General features: G+C 37.7%; 1 protein-coding gene across 3 annotated transcripts in view; it reads left to right on the top strand.

The window, feature by feature from the left end:
* The window catches only part of LOC145466299 (ATP-dependent chromatin remodeler CHD8-like), a 33,500-nt gene continuing 14,923 nt past the window's right edge, over window positions 1–18,577 (top strand). Inside the window, exons 1-23 of one of the 3 annotated variants that reach the window (XM_081450003.1) lie at window positions 1–428; window positions 1,389–3,088; window positions 3,857–3,980; window positions 4,178–4,387; window positions 4,524–4,573; window positions 4,667–4,787; window positions 4,919–5,005; window positions 8,142–8,207; window positions 8,939–9,010; window positions 9,741–9,868; window positions 10,743–10,818; window positions 12,966–13,078; window positions 13,323–13,377; window positions 13,801–13,864; window positions 14,066–14,178; window positions 14,497–14,658; window positions 15,072–15,152; window positions 15,247–15,978; window positions 16,362–16,450; window positions 16,534–16,627; window positions 16,913–17,020; window positions 17,677–17,858; window positions 18,179–18,562. In XM_081450003.1, the coding sequence (XP_081306129.1) occupies window positions 1,566–3,088; window positions 3,857–3,980; window positions 4,178–4,387; window positions 4,524–4,573; window positions 4,667–4,787; window positions 4,919–5,005; window positions 8,142–8,207; window positions 8,939–9,010; window positions 9,741–9,868; window positions 10,743–10,818; window positions 12,966–13,078; window positions 13,323–13,377; window positions 13,801–13,864; window positions 14,066–14,178; window positions 14,497–14,658; window positions 15,072–15,152; window positions 15,247–15,978; window positions 16,362–16,450; window positions 16,534–16,627; window positions 16,913–17,020; window positions 17,677–17,858; window positions 18,179–18,562 (4,634 nt within the window). In that variant the 5' untranslated portion in view covers window positions 1–428; window positions 1,389–1,565. Of the gene's footprint in view, window positions 429–464; window positions 3,089–3,856; window positions 3,981–4,177; window positions 4,388–4,523; window positions 4,574–4,666; window positions 4,788–4,918; window positions 5,006–8,141; window positions 8,208–8,938; window positions 9,011–9,740; window positions 9,869–10,742; window positions 10,819–12,965; window positions 13,079–13,322; window positions 13,378–13,800; window positions 13,865–14,065; window positions 14,179–14,496; window positions 14,659–15,071; window positions 15,153–15,246; window positions 15,979–16,361; window positions 16,451–16,533; window positions 16,628–16,912; window positions 17,021–17,676; window positions 17,859–18,178; window positions 18,563–18,577 lie in introns of those variants that run through there. The other 2 variants (XM_081450005.1, XM_081450004.1) reach the window with 2 other exon arrangements.

Below are 18,577 nucleotides of genomic sequence, written 5' to 3'. Positions count from 1 at the left end.
TAACCTCCGAAAGATGATTTGATATGCTAATGCCGTTTTTTGTATTGAAATCGTGTTTGCTATAAAAGATGTCATTTTCGCCAAAGACTTTAATGATCCAGTTATCCGCCAGACCCAGCCAAATAATCCTAATTACTCCGATCCGTTAGCTAACGAAGTTTGTGGATGGTTTGAGTTTGGGAAATGTGTTTCTTTGTCAAACTTGCCCTCCGGGTGACCTCTGTAATATATGCTACCCCCCACTCATCCGGGAACTTGCCTTAAAAGCTATCTTCTGATTGGCTGTCAGCAGGTAGTAACGTGGTGGCCAGTGAAAGCATGATATTCGTGTTCGAGTTCATCGCAAAACCTTTCGCTTATTCATCGAACAGGAATTTTTGGTCGGCCTTTTTCCATTCTTTGAGCTGTGTAGACTGCAGTTTCTGTAGGTTAGTGTTGTGTTTTTGTGTTTGACCATGTTTTAATCACGTTGTTGACCCTGTATGACATCAATTACTTCACTTGGAGCGCTTGTGAAGGGCAGCCAAAATATCCTTCGTGTTTCCCACATTTCGCTTTTGTTCCTTGACGTTGCAAACAAGCATGGACGTTACCACTTGGCGTTTGCACACTTAAATGCTGTTAAAGGGTACTCGACTTTTGAGGATTTATGGAGACTTTTTGGTTCAAACTGTTCAGGTTATCGAGGACAGGCATCAATTTGCACATATGAATCAACCAGTATAGTGAACACGAATTTTACATTGTTATTGTGGACAACTTTCCTCCACCTGGCCTGACTTGGCATGAAAGCTTTTGTTTTTCCCTGCTCGCTGCACTTGTATGAATATTTTTCTTGCTTCGTGGTTCTAACTCTCGACTGGAGGTTGTCAAAGTAATTGAATCTCGTAGTAAACGAAAACTGTAAAGATAATAATAGGTTTTGACAGGGGGAATTTTTTTATCGGGTTTGTAGTGATGCCTGAACCGGCTTCGTGCCCGTATTTCTACACGAACGCACTTAACTTCGAATTTCAAGTTGTTTAAGAGAAAGTGGCCTTTCTTTTAACGACTGCATTGCTTTTCAAGAGTACTGAACCGTTTGTTCGAAGGGTTTTGGCAGTTTAAAATAAAAATGTTTCCAAACTGGTGAGCATTCCGTAGGATAGCGGACCATGCAATGCAATTTACGGCGATGTCGTGTTACGCAAACCTCTTGTTCGTGATTCATTCATTCGTACCTATGTGTTTAGGTTGTGGAGGTGTACTTTGCCCGTTTTCCGTCGTTTTGCTTTTCCCCTGTTTACATATCGTATTACCATTAATTGACTTTCTTCTACAGTTTTCGTAGGATTAGAGTTGTTGGTCTTTAACTTAGTTCATCTTCCGTGACCTTTTCTCTTTTTCAGAACGGCTTCATTGACGGCGGCGAATAGAGTAGTCATCTTTAACAATCACCCTTCGCTGCCATGGCCCTTCAAGGAGGTTGTGTCGAAACGATCGAAAAAAGGACATGAAGATGGACATTTTGCAACGCACTGTGTAAAATTGGAGACCGGTTCTGGCTCCATCTCCGATGACCCATCATGGCGGATCCATTTCTGGGAATATTCGATGGCGTCAATAACGGCTTGGAAGATTTAGGTCTCGGCTCAACGCTCGGCACACATGGAAGCCAAGGAGGACAACTGCAGGAAAGGCTGCAGCATTCAGCGTCTTTTCCAGGATATCAATCGCAGTCGCCGTCGAACACAAATCAAACAAAGCTTCAACATTTCGATGATCGATCTTCAGGCTCTCCGTTCTTACCGCCCTCGCAGAAACTCCAGCATTTTAACGATCCGTTACTATCGTCATCGCCGCAACGATTTCACTCTATTCAGTCGTCCTCACAACAACAGTTTTCCGAATTTCGTTCACCATCACAGATAAACATGTGTTGGCCTCGTGGCCAACCGTTACGAAGCTCCCCTAATTATAGTGGATTCTCACAGGGATCTGAACAATCGCCATTTCGACAACCATTTGGCTACGGGTTTCCGCGATCGTCTTCTCCAAGGCTTCAGCATTTCGCCAATCAATCGCCAATGAATTCCTCTCCAGATCGTTTTCCCACTGGGCCTTCACAGTCTCCTAGACTTCAGCACCAGAGCCAGTCACCTTCACTTCCTTACTCCGGCTCTTCTCCCAAAGGTACAAGCCCTAAGACTGTGGAGCCGAATCAACAACAGAAACAAAAGCAAATCAGTCCACAGCAAGCACTGTACAAACATCTGCAAGGTTCAGAAGGGAGCCAGCAGCAAATAGAGCTGGGGGGACAAAGTCGACTACAACACTTAGTATCTAGTAATGCAGGTGACATTGATCAAAGCAAACCTTCACTTTCAGGTGCAGGGGATGGAAATTTTCCTTATAATCCTTTTCAAAGTGGGTCTCGACCACCCATGGCTATGAGTCAGAATTCGCCCCAGTCCAGTTACAATTCGCAACAATTTCAAAATTCACAATATGCTGCTTTCAATGGTGGAATTGCAGGTGGAGTTGACCAGGACATGTTTACCCCAGGAAACCAGCATAATTTGGCAACTTCTCAACAGCCTGGATATCCATTCACCAACTTGCAGATGTCAGACCCTCAAGACCTGATGCAGGTCAAGACATCAGCAATCTTGCTTCAAATGCAGCGAATCCAGCAGCAGATCCAGCAAGTGCGGGAAATGGGACAGCCATCTCAAATGCAACAGTTGCAATTTCAATTTCAGCGGCTTTATCAAATCTATGCAATGCAACAACAACAAAGGGTACAGCCAAACTTTCAACCTCAGAACTATGATCAAATGAGGTTTATACAACAGCAAAGGCAGCAGGAGAAAGCCAATAGAATTGCTGTAGAAGCCATGGCTAAAGCAGCATTGCATAACAGTGATGGCATGCCCATGATGCCAGGGTTTCCACCAATGTCATCAGGCCAGCGAGTGATGGGAAATCCAACAGCAGTGAACACTGGAATGATGGATTTGACTAGGCACCCTATGCCAGCTGACCCTATTAGTCTGGGCCCTTCTATAGTTCAAAAACCAGCACCAGTACGGAGCTCACAGACTTCAAGGTTCAGTTTGAAACATTTTTTGTGTTTTGATTTCTTTCCTGTTAATTTCTGTGTGTCATCTAAGTAGGTATAGTACATTCTTTGTGTACGCCTTTAAATGTAGGGTTACAAATCTCTTTGTTGTGGAGGTAATGAGTTGATTATTATCATTAACCTAGATTTCTATTGGTGGCTCTACTGAAGCTCTGCAATCTAATTAGCAATTAAATCATGAGCCTGAGTTTTTTTTTTTTAAACAGATGAATGTGTGTGGTTAACAAGGCAGAACTAAGTTGGCTATTGCTCATAGAAAACAAGGACAAGGGGTCTTAATGTTTTCGTAAAGTTAAAGTTGAAAAACTATGATTTTATGTAGTTAAGCCAACAGTCAAGAATAATTTGCCTTTTAATGGTAAAGAAACATGTTCTATTGCGAATAGACAAAAATGGGAGAATCAGCCAGATATACAGATATCTGATAGTATTCACTGAGTATTCATTAAACTGTCAAAGGATGCACTGACATTTTCATGCAACTTTTATTGTTACAGAAACACCTTTTGTCACAATTTTAACTTGCATGACTTGAGGCCTTATTCCTAGCCTGAATACCAGGTCTTCCCAAGGGAAAGGGAGAAGGGGAAGGAATTCACCTTTGCCCTCTTTGTTCTATTTTCTTCCTGTCCCCTTAGAATAGCCTGATTCTCAGACTACCTTGTGCCTTGCATCATGCTGAAAGGGCAGATAATAATAACAATCTGATTGGCTTTGGTCTTTATTAAAATTCAGGCCACCAGCAACTGTGTTGGCAAAACCAACCCCTGTGCGGAGCAGGAAAGATTCATCTGATGCTGAACCTTCACCACCAAATTCTCCAAGCTATTTTGAAGAGGATCATGTTTCCAGTATTACTGTAAGTTTGAAAGTCTTCTTAAAATTTGACATAGAAAACTACTTTTTTTAATGCAATCTTAGCAATGGAGTTGAAAAAATATTTTGTGAATCTGATCATGGTTATTAGTATTTGTGCTATATAGTAGCTAAATATTTCAGAGTGAATTACTTCAACTTCAGAGTATAATTTCACCTTGTATACTCGACTACTTTCAGCGACGATCTCTCAGAGAACGCAAGAAGAAGACCTACAAGGACGACTTTGACTACAACTTGTCTGACGAGGAAGGAGAGAAGGAGCCTGCTGAAGGTGGCGTGCAGGCAGCATACCCAGGTGACAGTGCTGGTCAAGGCTATATACCAGTGGGACCTGAAGTTGAAGAGACAACAACAGTTGAGAAAATATTGGCCATGAGAACAAAACAGGTAGGGTTACTCATATTGTATTTTATAAAACCCAACTATGACCTGCTGAAAATTTCCAGTGTTAAAGTATTTAACCCAGTTTTTGTAGATCCACCTTTCCTATAAACTAAAAGCATGTGTCCAATTTGTTCTGTAGGATGAAGAACTTGGAAATTATGAGGAATTCTTGGTCAAGTTTAAGAACTAGTGAGTCAGAGTTTTTCCCTGTATTTAAGTGGAGTGTTGTAAAATTTTATTACAAACCATCTAACATAAATGTTGGTTTCTGTTTTCTTTCAGCTCTTATCTTCACTGTGAATGGGCAACCGCAGACAAATTGGCTAGAGGAGACAAGAGAATACACATGAAAATCAAACGATACAAAGCCAAACAGCAAAACGCCATGACCTTTTTCAGTGAGGTATGTCCATTTTTTTTAAAAAAAGAAGTTAATGAATAGGTAAACTACTTTGAATTGTTTTTTAATTTTCAGGTTTCACATCAAAACATTGTTCATTCAGCAACAAACATTGGTATTGTTTATTCCAACAGCTTGACGAAGAGCCCTTTAATCCTGATTATGTTGAAGTAGACCGTGTATTAGATATGTCTACTGGAGTTGATCAAAATTCTGGTGAGGTAAGTCACAAACTGAATAAGACACATTAATTTACACCGTGTACTCTGTGCAAAATAAATGCAATGTTAGAGGTTTGTTTGCTCCCGGATTGGATTGTTGAAATTTGACATAAAAACTTAAGTAATTATAGGTTAGCACTCATTTCAGGGAATCAGTACAGGTATAGGAAGCAAAATTTGTAACAGTCAAACAGAATATTGAGCCGCCGAACTCAGGTGTGCGTGACACAGTTGCTGTAATAAGAAGTTTGTTTTATGCCTGGGTTATCTTGACAACTTTTGAGTTTTTAAAGGATTTTAAAGGTCATGTTTATATACACACTTGGTGGTAATCTTTATTTGCTCCTAAAGATAAAATTGGCTTTTTTGGCTTACAGTTTTCAAGTCTGTGCTATCTAAATATCTTGGTATGCACATGTTTGATAGATAGTAATTATCGCGTGCTGTCAAAGTTATTGATGTCTGCGGTAACAAGGTCATGTATTGGTTAGACAACAAAACTGGGTCACTTGTGAGACAAAAATAGACACAGTTAATCTTTGTAATCTTCCCTAAAAAAGCCATGTTTCTTCTTTACATTTCCTAATCTGCTTAGAAAAGAATACGTAATAAGCTTGTCTTGGAACAATATTGTTGCTATTTATGTAGATTTAATTGGCAGTATTTTTGCTTTTGTCTGTGTCCTGTAGTGGACTGCCAGAGAATAAAAGATTTAGTGATTAGAATCAGACACATCTTCAACAGATGTTTGAGATCATTGATTCTATTTTCTGATGACCAGTTTTGCCTTCTTTACAAAAGATTTAATTAAAATTAAAGTGTGGCTTCAAGATTTTGAAAGCTAGCAAACAGTTGTCATTTCTAAAGTGTAGATCTTTGAGTTGCAGTATTTCTATGAAAAGTTTTTTTACAGTATTTACGTACATAACATCACAAACAATTCAATTAAAACAGCGCAGATTTTTCGTTTACCAGTACAAAGGGGAGCTATTTTTTGGCTTTGTAATAAACCAGACTCCATAATTCATGTCTAAGAAATATGCAAATGTTGTAAACTTCGCCCCTTAGTGAACATGAATAATTAATTCTGATCTGCCTTTCAAGCTTAAAATATAGCATTTTTCTTCCTCTTGGTCATGAGTTTGACTTCTCTTTTGAAGAATACTTGTAATTCTTCCAGTACACCTTTTGGCCTCATCAAGAGGTGTCATTTTGTTGAAGAGGCTCTTAATTTATAGGGTGTTTTACTTTGATTTTCTTACACGCTATTGTTGTCTTGGATGTGTAAATCATAAAATATATTATTTTGATGTCAATATTACTTCTAAAGCACAATTTAGGTTAGAGAATTCACAAAACAGTTTTTCTCACATTACCTTTATTGATGAAGCCTTGACAAAATTTCCTGATTGAGCTTCAATACCACCAAGTTAGCAGCTCTTTTCTTTGATGATCAGTGAATAGATTTATGTCAACAGTGGCAGCATACTCATTGACAATTTTATCTGCCATATCTGTATATGGATATCACGTTTGAGTTTCACTCCAGTGACCAGGGTCAATAAAAATACTATTCAAACACCTTTTTGAACAGTATTTCTACATTATCATATGCTATAACCCACTACTGTCAGACTGTTTTAATCAATGTGAAGTGACGCTTGTCTCGTGGGGTAATACCTTTTTTGTGTCATCTCTGAAATTGCAACTGCGCATTTCCTGCAGGTGTTTATGTTGTCACACATGCCTGACTAGACAAGTTTAGTTTACATGAGACAAGCAAATTGCTTTTTTCATGTCACTATTGTTGATTTTGTATGGTATACTTTAATATTGAAATCTTTGTCCCCTTTTGTTTGCTTTTGTGTAGAATTAGTTTGTTCACAAGGGTGTTACTTTTTTAGGTTGAACAAACAATTAAATTTATTCTTCTTCATAATTGTATGATATCTGTTGGTGTTTGGGAAGGAGGTACCCTTGTGAACATGGCATTGCAGTAAATATCAAATGTATTGCATTGAGATGGTCAACCTCCAACAGCAATTTTATGCTTATCAGACAAGTAACTGAATTACTTTTCAGAATACTTCACCACAAGCATATATTTGTTATCAAGTGTATAGCTTGTATATATTTGTCAACTCAGTCTTCCTTGATTCAAATCAGTCAAGTGAAAGTAACTCACTCCTAACATCCTAAACTAGAAAGTGATTTGCTGTTGTATTGTAAACCTGTATGTCAGTTTCCGACTTGTTGTTTCAGGCTATAATGAAAAGGCTTTATAGGTGTAGTTGAATTTATCTCAAACGAAACTTAAAACAATGAAGTTTTCTTAACCATCAACAGGGACTACAAAGACTTTTAAAAGAGTAATAATATCTCAGAATACTCCCATTGGTTAAACTTTAGTTCTTATTGTTCACAGCTGCATAATAGTGCAGACTGGATTTAGGCTAGCTTCTCCCCCGCATCCGACAGAATTCCTACTTTCTGTTTCCTCACCTCCAGATTAGAATGGCTACCGGCAGCAGAAATTGTTATGACAGTTCAAGTGAAAGATATCTCATGCTCTAGTGTACTCTGTTGGTTTTTCCAAGTTAAAAAATATGTTTGATTTTATTCTTGGGCAGTTAAGAAATTAAAGGTTAAAAGGAAAAAAATGTGAGGGGCACTTGAGTGTTGCAGGCAAACATTTTCATTGTCAACCTGGTGTTTATGTTTGTCTGCATGTCCAAATATTATGTATTAAATTAATCCATAGCAGGCAGATAGGATTAACAGAAACCGTAAATGTAAGCACTACACTTATTTATCATTTGAAGCCAAAAAACTGTACACATCAGCTTTTATTTGTACTTGTTCTTACAAAAATGTAAAGTTTAAATTTAAATTATATAGAGTAGGGGCTAGTGGAGCCAGATATCCAATTAAGGTATTATATAGATAGATAAACTGAAATATAAAATGTGACAAGATCAGGAAATTTTATAAACTTCAGGCAATTAAGCAAAGGACTAGGTTGTCCAAAAGGACTTGTTGGATGTACATTATGTTCAAGTTACACTCGGATGCAGTAAACTGTGAATAGTAGTTATGTCATTCAAGAAATGAATCTCCAATTTTTTTGTTGTTGCAGCCAATCACACACTACCTTGTGAAATGGTGTTCACAGCCTTATGAGGAAAGCACTTGGGAAATTGAGGTTAGTCACCTGAAAATGAGCTGGAAGAATTTTTCTTGCTTGTTATTATCAGTGTTTCTTTTTTTTTTTTTTATCAAAGTTAAGGGACACTTGGTACTCCAAGCTGTTGTCATTTAAGAAACATAACTGAGTTAACTCACAAAACTCAAACCTTCAAGGGAAAATGAAAAATGTTTGAGCTTTCAAGAGTCCAGTTTTTAGTGGTGGATATCGCAAAGCGTAGAAACGTCTATCATTAGGGGTAAGAATATGGAAATTGAGCACTGAGTCGAGTACAATTCAGGGAGTAATTGTGCAAATAATTTATAAATTGGACAAGTTTTCAGCCACATGTTTCTAAGATGTTTAAATTTATTGTTGTCAAGAGACCCATTTCTGATTATGTAACAATGGTTGAATTTATCCTAAAGACAAATTATTTGCAGCCAAATTTATATTAGGAGACAATTTATCCATTTGAGATGATTTATCCATCTAAGACAGAAAAAGTATAAATCTGGTGTTAAGATGAATTATGTGCTCAAATTTGTCTGCAGGTGATTGGTCTGTTTTGATGAATGAGCTGAAGATGAATTTGGGCACATACTTCATCTTTGCTGACCATTCATTGGTCTCAAGCAGACGTATTACCATTCTCAGACGGATAATTCATCTCAGACGGATTATTTGTACCTAGCATAAATTCGACCAATAAGTCCATTATACTCATGGCGTGTCCTTTTCTCCAACAGGCTGATGTGGACAAAGCTAAAATCAAACAGTTTCAAAAGCTTAAGGAACTCCCACCAATGCAACTAAGACAAGTAAGTTCTATTGTAACAAAAACTGTGAATCTAGCAGAGAATAAATCTAACAGTTTTCCTTCAAAACTACCCAAACTTATTATAAGTCATCAAGTTGAAACAAGAAACAATAACTGTAGGAGTGTTGAGAATGTGCTTTGAATGTGTTCTTAATTAACATATTGAAGTTGTATAAGTTCATGTCTCTGTTCTTAGATTTAGATCCATTTGAGAAGATCAAACACATGAACCACTGTTTTATCACATTTCCAAATGCCTCAAGCTTCAAAAAAAAAAGTCCAATCCTTGTCATCCTTGAACGTGGGATGAAACATGTTTGATACTGTATATTACATAAAAACAACCAGGCCATTTGTTTAGCTGCTTTCTTGGACTCTGTGTTGAAATGAGTCTTTTTACAAGCCAATTCAGTTAAAATGTGTTTCATCTAATTTGTTCAATTTCTTTCAAATAAAAGATGGTCATTTACACATAATAAGTTTTAGGTAAAGAGGCAAAATGACCTATTTTTGTGTACAAGCTATAGGGCCTATGTATACATGTATAGTTGGTACTTCAGCTGATTCTGTAACATGAAGCAATAAAAATTCACAGGACTGTTACACATATTTATCTGATATGCATCTAAATTCTTCAGCTGTAGTTCTACAGATCATCTGCTTCAACCAAATGAAATCAACTCGCCAAAACGTTCTCTTTAAATTCAATATAAACCTTTTTTTCTGTGTAGTTTCGTCCCCGCCCATACCCTCACGAATGGTGTAAAATGGACACAACACCAGTGTACAAGGATGGTAATACATTGCGTGATTATCAACTAGAAGGTGTAAACTGGCTTACCTTTTGCTGGTGTAACAGGTAAACAATTCAACTGATGCAATCATAGTCTACTGTAGTTCCCTTTATGCTGATTATGTTTGTAAACATTTACTTTGCCTTGCTTAAGGTGGCTCCCTATAGTTTTACGATCGCATGCACGCTGAGGATGAAAGCTCAAGTAATCTGCGCTCGCTCGAAGCAAAACCTCAGTGTTTTTTGATATTTTCTGACGTCAACATGAGCACAAAAAGCAAAACTGACAGTGAATTTTCTCACGGTTCCTTTGGTGAAATTCCCTAAAATTTGGCAGATTGGTAGTAAATATTTTACTTTAGTCAGGGCTCGTTTTTCAGGGAAATCTATAAGACCAGATTTTTTGCAGCAGTAAAAGACATAAATTTGAAAAAATCGAAAAAACTGCCTTTACAAACCCGACTTTTTTTGTGTTTGAAATTCATATCCTGCTGGAAGTGATGCGTTGTAAAAATTTTGGAAGATTTCACCTTAGAAAATTCAAGAAAATCACAAATAAAGCCACACAAACAGTAAAAAACACATTTGTTTGGGCATTCATAATTCAAGACTTAAGGCCAAAATTTTAACAGAGATGATAGCAAAACGCTATTTAATCACTCATTATTACATGTAATAAGTTTGAAAGGACTGGGTGTGAAAGTGAATGCGAAAACAGCATTCAAAACATAACACTTGTGCGAGCAACGCCATAAATGATTACCCTATGGAGCCACCTTAAGCGTTTGATTTGTCACTTTATTCATGAAAACTATGTATATGCTTTGTGGCTTTGAGGAAAATCCTTGTATTGTGGGTGTTAGAGTTGATTGTGACTCTAATAGATTTTAACCTTAGGTTTTGTAAGCTAACAGTCAACTTTGTACTCTTTTTAATCTAGGCAAAACTCCATTCTAGCTGATGAAATGGGTCTTGGTAAAACTATCCAGTCGATCTCATTTCTTATTGAAATGCAGGTGAGTGTTTTACAGTTGAAAAGAAGATTCCAACTTAAAGTGCACCTAACCCCAAAATTTTTTTTCTCGCTAAAACAAATCTAGACTTTATTTGAAGCATTTGGGCGAAGAAATTTTTGAATTTGGTTGAATCCTCGATTTTCTGTGCCCTTTCAAAGTCGCGATTAAGTGTTTCACGACCGCGTTTTAGGAAGTCTGGGGCGGCGGTACCTGATGACGTCTACCCAGGAACCAAACACAATGGCGCCTCAGTCAACTCACTGTATTTGCTCGAGAAAATAGAATGCAAAACTAATCGTTCCGATGTATTTTGGGACTAAAACGTCCAAGTTTTGTCTCAGAATCATTTCTTTTTTGTCACTGGAGTCAGAGTTAAGTTTCGATTCGGAAGGCTCCGAAATAAACTTCGATCGAGCACGTTCGACAACTGTGAACTCACTGCTTAGAGCTTTGAGAACAATTTGCAATATTTCAAGCGACGACGGGGAAGACGTCTTTGCGGACGAGCTGCTTGTATATTAGGAATGGAAAGCTAGATACGAAGTGGAGGAGCAGGCAAACGAACAGCAGGAAAGAAAACTCAAGGACTACTTTGGATGGTAATTTCGTCAACTAAATATAAGATTCCCACGCGTGTTTATAGCCCGTTTACATTTGTCCTTACCGAGAATGTATTTTGTCAAGGTTCTGTTAAATCCAGTTTGTGTTTTACTTTCAGTTGAATGCTTCATGTTTATAAGAGCGACGTACGTGTTGCAGTTTTCGAGACTTGATGACCTCCAAAACATTGGCTTCGATCGATTGAAAATCGTATTGTTTGGACCTGTATTTTTGAAGCTGCGGGAAGCAAGGTGGAAGGAAACATTTCATACAATTACCGATTTCACATTGTCACACGTTTTAAGTCGTAACTCCAAATAACCAATGTAAATTGTTCTCAAAGTTTGCAGTGAAATTCGTCGGATAAGCGAAAAGGATGTGTTCCCTAAGCGGTCCGCAGATAATGTTACGCGGTCATATTTTCGACGCTATTGCACAGAATCTTTGTCGCACTGCTGATTTCCAAACCTTCGAAAAACTCTGTGAGTCTAACAATTTTGTTATCATGTAATTCTAGAGGATTAATCTTCGACTTTCATCTAAATCGAAAGAGAAATAAGTGTTGGTTGGCGGCGTACAGTTGCGATCTATTTACGTATCAGTATAACGCTTCTTGATCATGACCGGATCACACAACTTTGCTGGTTATGTTATAAATACTGCGGGATTGGAAGATATAGGTTGTCGGTGGTATTTCTACAAATTGCTGGTTAGCTTTAAGCAGAAAATTTATGAAAACAGCGTTCGAAAGTCTGCGGAACAAATTCCAGTGAGAGTTCTTCAATGGTTCTCACAGATTCAGTTCGCTTGTTTCGGTTCGACAAAATCAACCATCGTTTACGTCTTTATTGCACCATTAGCCGATCATCGCCAGTAAATTGTACAGTATACCTTTCTTTAAATCTAGAATATTGCTGCAACAGCCGATAGCACCTCTGGAAGGCGTTTCTGCGCACTTTTCGAATGTGTATTGCACCATCCTGAAGGAGATGAGAGGAAATGAGATATCCAACCTTCCTGGGTAGACGTCACAAGAGCCGCTGGACCCATTCTCCTCAAACTCGGTCGTGAAACAAAATGGCGGTGTTTTGGAGCTATTTTCGAGATTTTGTCGTGGCACAGAAAATCGAGGATTTAACGGAATCCAAAAATTTTTTCGCAGAACTATTTCAAATAATAAGTAGATTCGTTCTAGCGAAAAAAAATTTTTGGGGTTAGGTGCACTTTAAGTTATTTCTTCAAACACTATAGTATAGATTTATCAGATTTGGAAATGTCAGTCAGATGGTAGATGCAGTCATGCCAATGACTAATTTTTGAAATGAACTAACACTCCACTGAAATCCAGATCGTCTGACTGCAATATTTTACAATGAATGTGATTAAAATTACAATGTAGAACATGTCTTGCTCTGTGACAAGCTAACTTCTAGCTTTTTTCATGATCATATTTTCATCTCCAAAATTCTCTTAAGCTGTGTGAGTGACCAGCTATGGTCATTTGTACATGACTGTACAAAAGCTGAGAAAATACTTGTTGTTTGCAGCGGTATGGTGTCAGGGGGCCATTTCTTGTGATAGCACCACTCTCTACCATTTCTAACTGGCAAAGGGAATTTGAGACTTGGAGTGACATAAATGCTGTTGTCTATCATGGAAGGTCAGTTGCTCTTCGTGTACAGGACAAAGTAATATTATAATTTACAACAACGGGAATACACAAATAACGTAACATATTAAATTGTTGGAGTGTAGCGGACAAAGTATTGCCCTTTTGTCTTTTTTTGAGGATGTGTTTCTGATGCATTTTGCTTTAAATCAATCATAGTATTTTTACTATTGTTCTGAACTCTAAAGAGTAACTGTGAAACTAACATAATTATGGTCTTCATTTGTCTTTCTAGTGCATCAAGCCGTCACTTGATTCAGGAGTATGAATTTTACTTCAGAGATGAAAATGTAAGTTATATTTGCTTACTTGGTGTTCGTACATGTACATCAGCACATGGTAGTGATACCTGATGCTACAACCATCCATGTAAGAATTCTTCAGTCAGTCATGAGATATTCTGATGTACATGTACAACTGGCACAATCAGATAATGAAATTCAAAACTGGAGAGGGATTTTTTTTGAAGTTATTTTAGCCTATATACTAATTCAGAGAGCTAGGTGGTGAAAACGTTAGCTCAAGATCAGGGGTATTGAACAGGCAACTTTTCATCCAACTTGCTGTATCTCAGTCAATATGCATTTTGGAAGATTACCTTTATTCAGCTTTTCTTTGGGAAACTAACTTTGTGAACATTCTTAATTTTGCGTGCTAATAGAATTGCTGGCTTGAGTGAAGAGGATAATTTGCTATTTGTTTCTGTTTCCTAGGGCCAACCCTATTCTGGATTGTTTAAGTTTGAAGCAATGATTACAACATATGAAATAATCATAGGTAAAAACATCTGTTACATAAACATTGATGTGTAAAGATTGATCACAATTATATGGCTTGCATTGTGCTTACATGTAGATGTACCTTCTGCAAAAGTCAGATGGTTTGATTTTAGATAGTTCAGGTGAAGTTACTTGAGAAATCTGTTAAAAGTTACATTAAAATGACAAGATGGTTTTGCTCTGTTATCTCTCAAACTAGCTGACAACATGCAATTGAGCGCAGTGCCCTGGAGATGTGTGGTAATTGATGAGGCGCATCGCTTAAAGAATCGCAACTGCAAACTACTGGAGGGCCTCAACAACCTGAGCATGGTATACTAAATGATGACTTCTTTTGTCTCTGATTTAATAACAGATTTAGCTTGTGAAATGACCATCTAGTTTACCAGTTGGCTAGAAACTAGTTCTAATGGAAAATACCAGCATAACAGTAACAGCTATTTTTAATGTTTTCTTAAAATTGTACCATCTTTGTTCATGTAAAATTTAATTGTTTGAAGTGGAAGCTTGATGCCTGTGTGACAATATTGTACGATGTAGACATTCTTTTGTAAAGAATAATGTGTCCTGCTTGAAAAAGTAATGTAGGCATTCAGTAGCACAACTAAAATACTGATATTTTATTTTAAGGAACATCGAATACTGTTGACAGGAACCCCACTACAGAACAATGTAGATGAACTGTTCAGTCTTCTGAATTTCCTAGAACCAGCTCAGTTTCCCTCTCAAGTGGCTTTCCTTATGGAGTTTGGTGACCTGAAGACGGAGGCTCAAGTCGAGAAACTCAAACAGGTGTGTTGATAATGTAAGACTTATTTTATAACTCATTTTCATTTGAACTTTGAGAATCATTTGACTTCTTAATTTATTTTTGTCCTTCTGTTCTATGATCAGTTCAAAAAAGTAAGAAAGTGCATGATTTTGAGAATAAGGAAAGTTGTTTTTTCTTTTGATATGAAGTCCAATCAGTTGTAATCATATTTTAATCATATTTGGACAATGATCTACAAGAGGATGCCATGTTTAACCAATGAGTGTTTTAGAGGAGTGAACTACATCATAAAGTGGTGAAAATTTCAGATATCTATCTGTTTGTTTTCCAAACACATCAGTCTACCAGAAAGGCAACAGCTGCTGCTCTTGCAATTTTTTTTGATGTATTTGTGTTCACTAATATATTTTTGTTTGCTTGTTTTTCTGACTAGCTTTTGAAACCAATGATGTTGAGACGACTTAAGGAAGATGTTGAGAAAAACATTGCTCCCAAAGAAGAAACCATCATAGAGGTGGGTTTCTAATTCTTGCCTTGGTCTATTGCAGTTTTAGCTTATGGCCAAGGCCTGTCTTAGTAATACTCTTATTTTAAAACTTTCCTATTAGGTTGAACTTACCACCATCCAGAAAAAGCTGTACAGAGCCATCCTGGAAAGAAACTTTGCCTTCCTAAGTAAGGGAGTGTCATCCAGTGCAAATGTACCAAATTTGATGAACACCATGATGGAACTCCGCAAATGCTGTAATCATCCTTTCTTGATCAATGGTGCTGAGGACAAAGTGCTTTCAGAGCATAACTTGTCACTGGTTGAAAAGACAGCCAAACACGCTAACATCATGATTGAAGCCTCAGGAAAGCTTGTCCTTATTCACAAACTTTTACCCAAACTGAAATCCAGTGGACACAAAGTCCTTATTTTCTCACAAATGGTTCGTTGTCTTGACATTCTGGAAGACTACCTTGTTCACATGAGATATCCATATGAGAGGATAGATGGACGTGTCAGAGGAAATCTCCGACAGGCAGCTATTGACAGGTTCAGCAAACCCGACTCAGATCGCTTCGTCTTCTTGTTGTGCACACGAGCTGGAGGGTTAGGAATTAATTTGACAGCTGCAGACACTGTTATCATTTTCGATTCAGACTGGAATCCTCAGAATGACATTCAAGCTCAGGCAAGGTGTCATCGAATTGGACAGAGCCGGTCTGTCAAGGTGTACAGGCTCATCACTAGGAATTCTTATGAGCGTGAAATGTTTGACAGGGCAAGCATGAAGCTAGGCTTGGACAAGGCTGTGCTGCAATCCATGAATACCAAGGAGAATGCAAGTAACAATGTAAGAACTTACAAGAAGGGTAGCTTTCAATAATGTATTTTGAATAACTCATCAAAGATAATTTTAAATGATTTTATGGTTTTGCGTCTGCTGCACACTGTAGTTTTTTTTTGTTGTTGTTTTCCAAGAAAACCTTGTTTAAACTGTTTCACCCAATCAAAGTAAACTACTATCAAACTATTAGGAGCAATAGCAAAGTCAGTTACACTTATTTCTGTCTGTGTGGACAACTGTGAACTGTAATGCTGACCTTGGAACTTGGTGTAATAAACTGTTTCTATGATGATGATTTGGTGTGAAAATTGATCTATGAAAATTTTGTTGTATGTTAATTCAAGAGTGGTCAATTAGAGTAAACTTATTGATTACCTTATGCTCTCCAGCAATCACTGTCCAAGAGAGAGATTGAAGACTTGCTAAGAAAGGGTGCCTATGGTGCGATCATGGAAGAAGAAAATGATGACAGTTCAAAGTAAGTGTCTTCTCATATTGTAATGTATGTGGTTTCTTAGTATATTATCTGTAACATTGTAACCTCTTATACCTTTGCCTCAGCAGATTTTGTGAAGAAGACATTGATCAGATTCTTGAGCGTCGCACACAGGTCGTCGTACTAGAGTCTCAGGGCAAGGGATCAACTTTTGCGAAGGTGTTAAAAGTGTTTGATCATTATTTAACTTGTGGTAATGATTTATGTCCAAGCAAACGGTTTGTATAATATGGAATTAAATGAAGGACTGAAGATGTTTCTGTCAGTGATTTGTTTTCAGCTACCTATCAGAGTCCCTTGGTTGGTACCCTGTCCATTGTAACTGGTGCCCCTATCAAGTGGTGTGCCCATATCAGGGTGTTAGGCTTCCTTGCCTTCAGTCCCTACAGTACTTGCTTGTGGTGGATATACTTATAACCTTCTGTCCTTTTTGGGTTCTTGTAGGCAAGCTTTGTGTCATCCAAAGGTGAAGAGGAAATTGATATTGATGACCCTGACTTCTGGCAGAAATGGGCCAAAAAAGCTGAATTGGATGTTGATCTCATGAACAAGGTAGGCCATACAGCTGAAGTTTAAGGCCTGCCCATATATTAATGGGTTGATTACAGGTTGCCCCAAGAATATGAGTCATATGAGGGTCAAGACAGGTATTGTGGAAGTAAAACACTTTCGCCCCTCCCCCCCCCCCCCCCTTGAAGTTAGATCTTTTGCTTTCTTTCTATTATCTAGACCACAGTGCTGGGTTGTTCAAAGCCCAATTAAGCTAACCCAAGATTAGCGGGAATTGTGATTACAGTTTCATAACTTTTGAGTGAGATGTTCTCTATGTATATTGTTTGTCCTTCAGTTTTGAGTTTGAATAATCTCAAACTACACTAAACATAAGCAGTGGAAAGTATTTTCATAAAAGAAAATAAATACTTCAGTCAGCTTTTAATCCTGGGTTACAGTTAACAGACTTTCAAACAACCTGGCCCAGATCTGGAATAAAATGTGTGCTGCTGAACTTAAATTGCTCAGTCACATACTAAATGTATCTTGAAGTTTTGGTACAGTTGAAAATATGCCCTATCTTTTGGACAGTTTCTTCCACCTCAAATGGGTTAGTTCCTAAACAATGCTATAAACATTGCAATTATGATGTATTGGTTTGTAAGTGACTTTCAAACTTTTTGAGGGAGAAAGTAATCAAATAACATGTTTTTCAGGATAATCGCATCATTGATGCCCCACGACAAAGGAAACAAACTAAGAGATATGGCAATGAGGATGGGGATTTTGAACTGTCAGACTTGGACCTTGAAGAAGATGATGAAGCACCTTTGCCACGGAGATCATCTTGGACCAGAGTGGAATGTTTCCGAGTGGAAAAGAACCTGCTCATTTATGGGTAAGCTGTTTGATGTACCTATAGATGTTTCGTACCCAACCAAGTAAAATAGAAAACACAATGGTTTCAAAAGTTCAAATCTATGTGAAATTTAAACCACACCAGACTTATTATGTTAGCATTATGAATAAACGAGCTGTGTAAATTAGATCAATATCTGGCATTTTATCAACATAACTATTGTTGACATCCATTGATTACAATATTCTTTGCTCTTTTTGAGCTAAAAACTGCTTTTATTCTTTGTGTTAGTCAACAGATGTTAAGAATATTTGCTTTATCCTGTATAATTGTTTAAGATCTATTGTTTATCGATTTAGCTGGGGACAGTGGAAAGATGTGATTACTTCTGGAAGATTCAAGACCAAGGTCTCAGAAAGAGATGTTGAAGCAATTTCCCGCACCATACTGGTCTATTGTCTCCACCACTACAAAGGGGATGAGAAAGTAAAGGGTTTTATTCGAGATCTCATCAAGGCTTCTGCCACCAGAGAAAGACTACCCAGTGAGGAAAGAGATGCCACTTACACTCCTTTACCAGCAACAGGCAAGACCAAGACAAGAAACAAGAAGGGCAAGACTACAAACAAGAACAAGAGTGCCATTGCTCTTCTTGAAGTCAGTAGTGAGTGGCGAACATGTGATCCAGAGACTCTTATATTAGATGAAGGGTACAAGAAGCATTTACAACACCACTGCAACAAGTAAGATTGCATGTA

This window comes from Orbicella franksi, chromosome 13, assembly GCF_964199315.1.
Source record: "Orbicella franksi chromosome 13, jaOrbFran1.1, whole genome shotgun sequence".
NCBI classification, from domain to species: Eukaryota; Metazoa; Cnidaria; class Anthozoa; order Scleractinia; family Merulinidae; genus Orbicella; species Orbicella franksi.
This window is presented reverse-complemented; position numbering and strand designations above follow the sequence as displayed.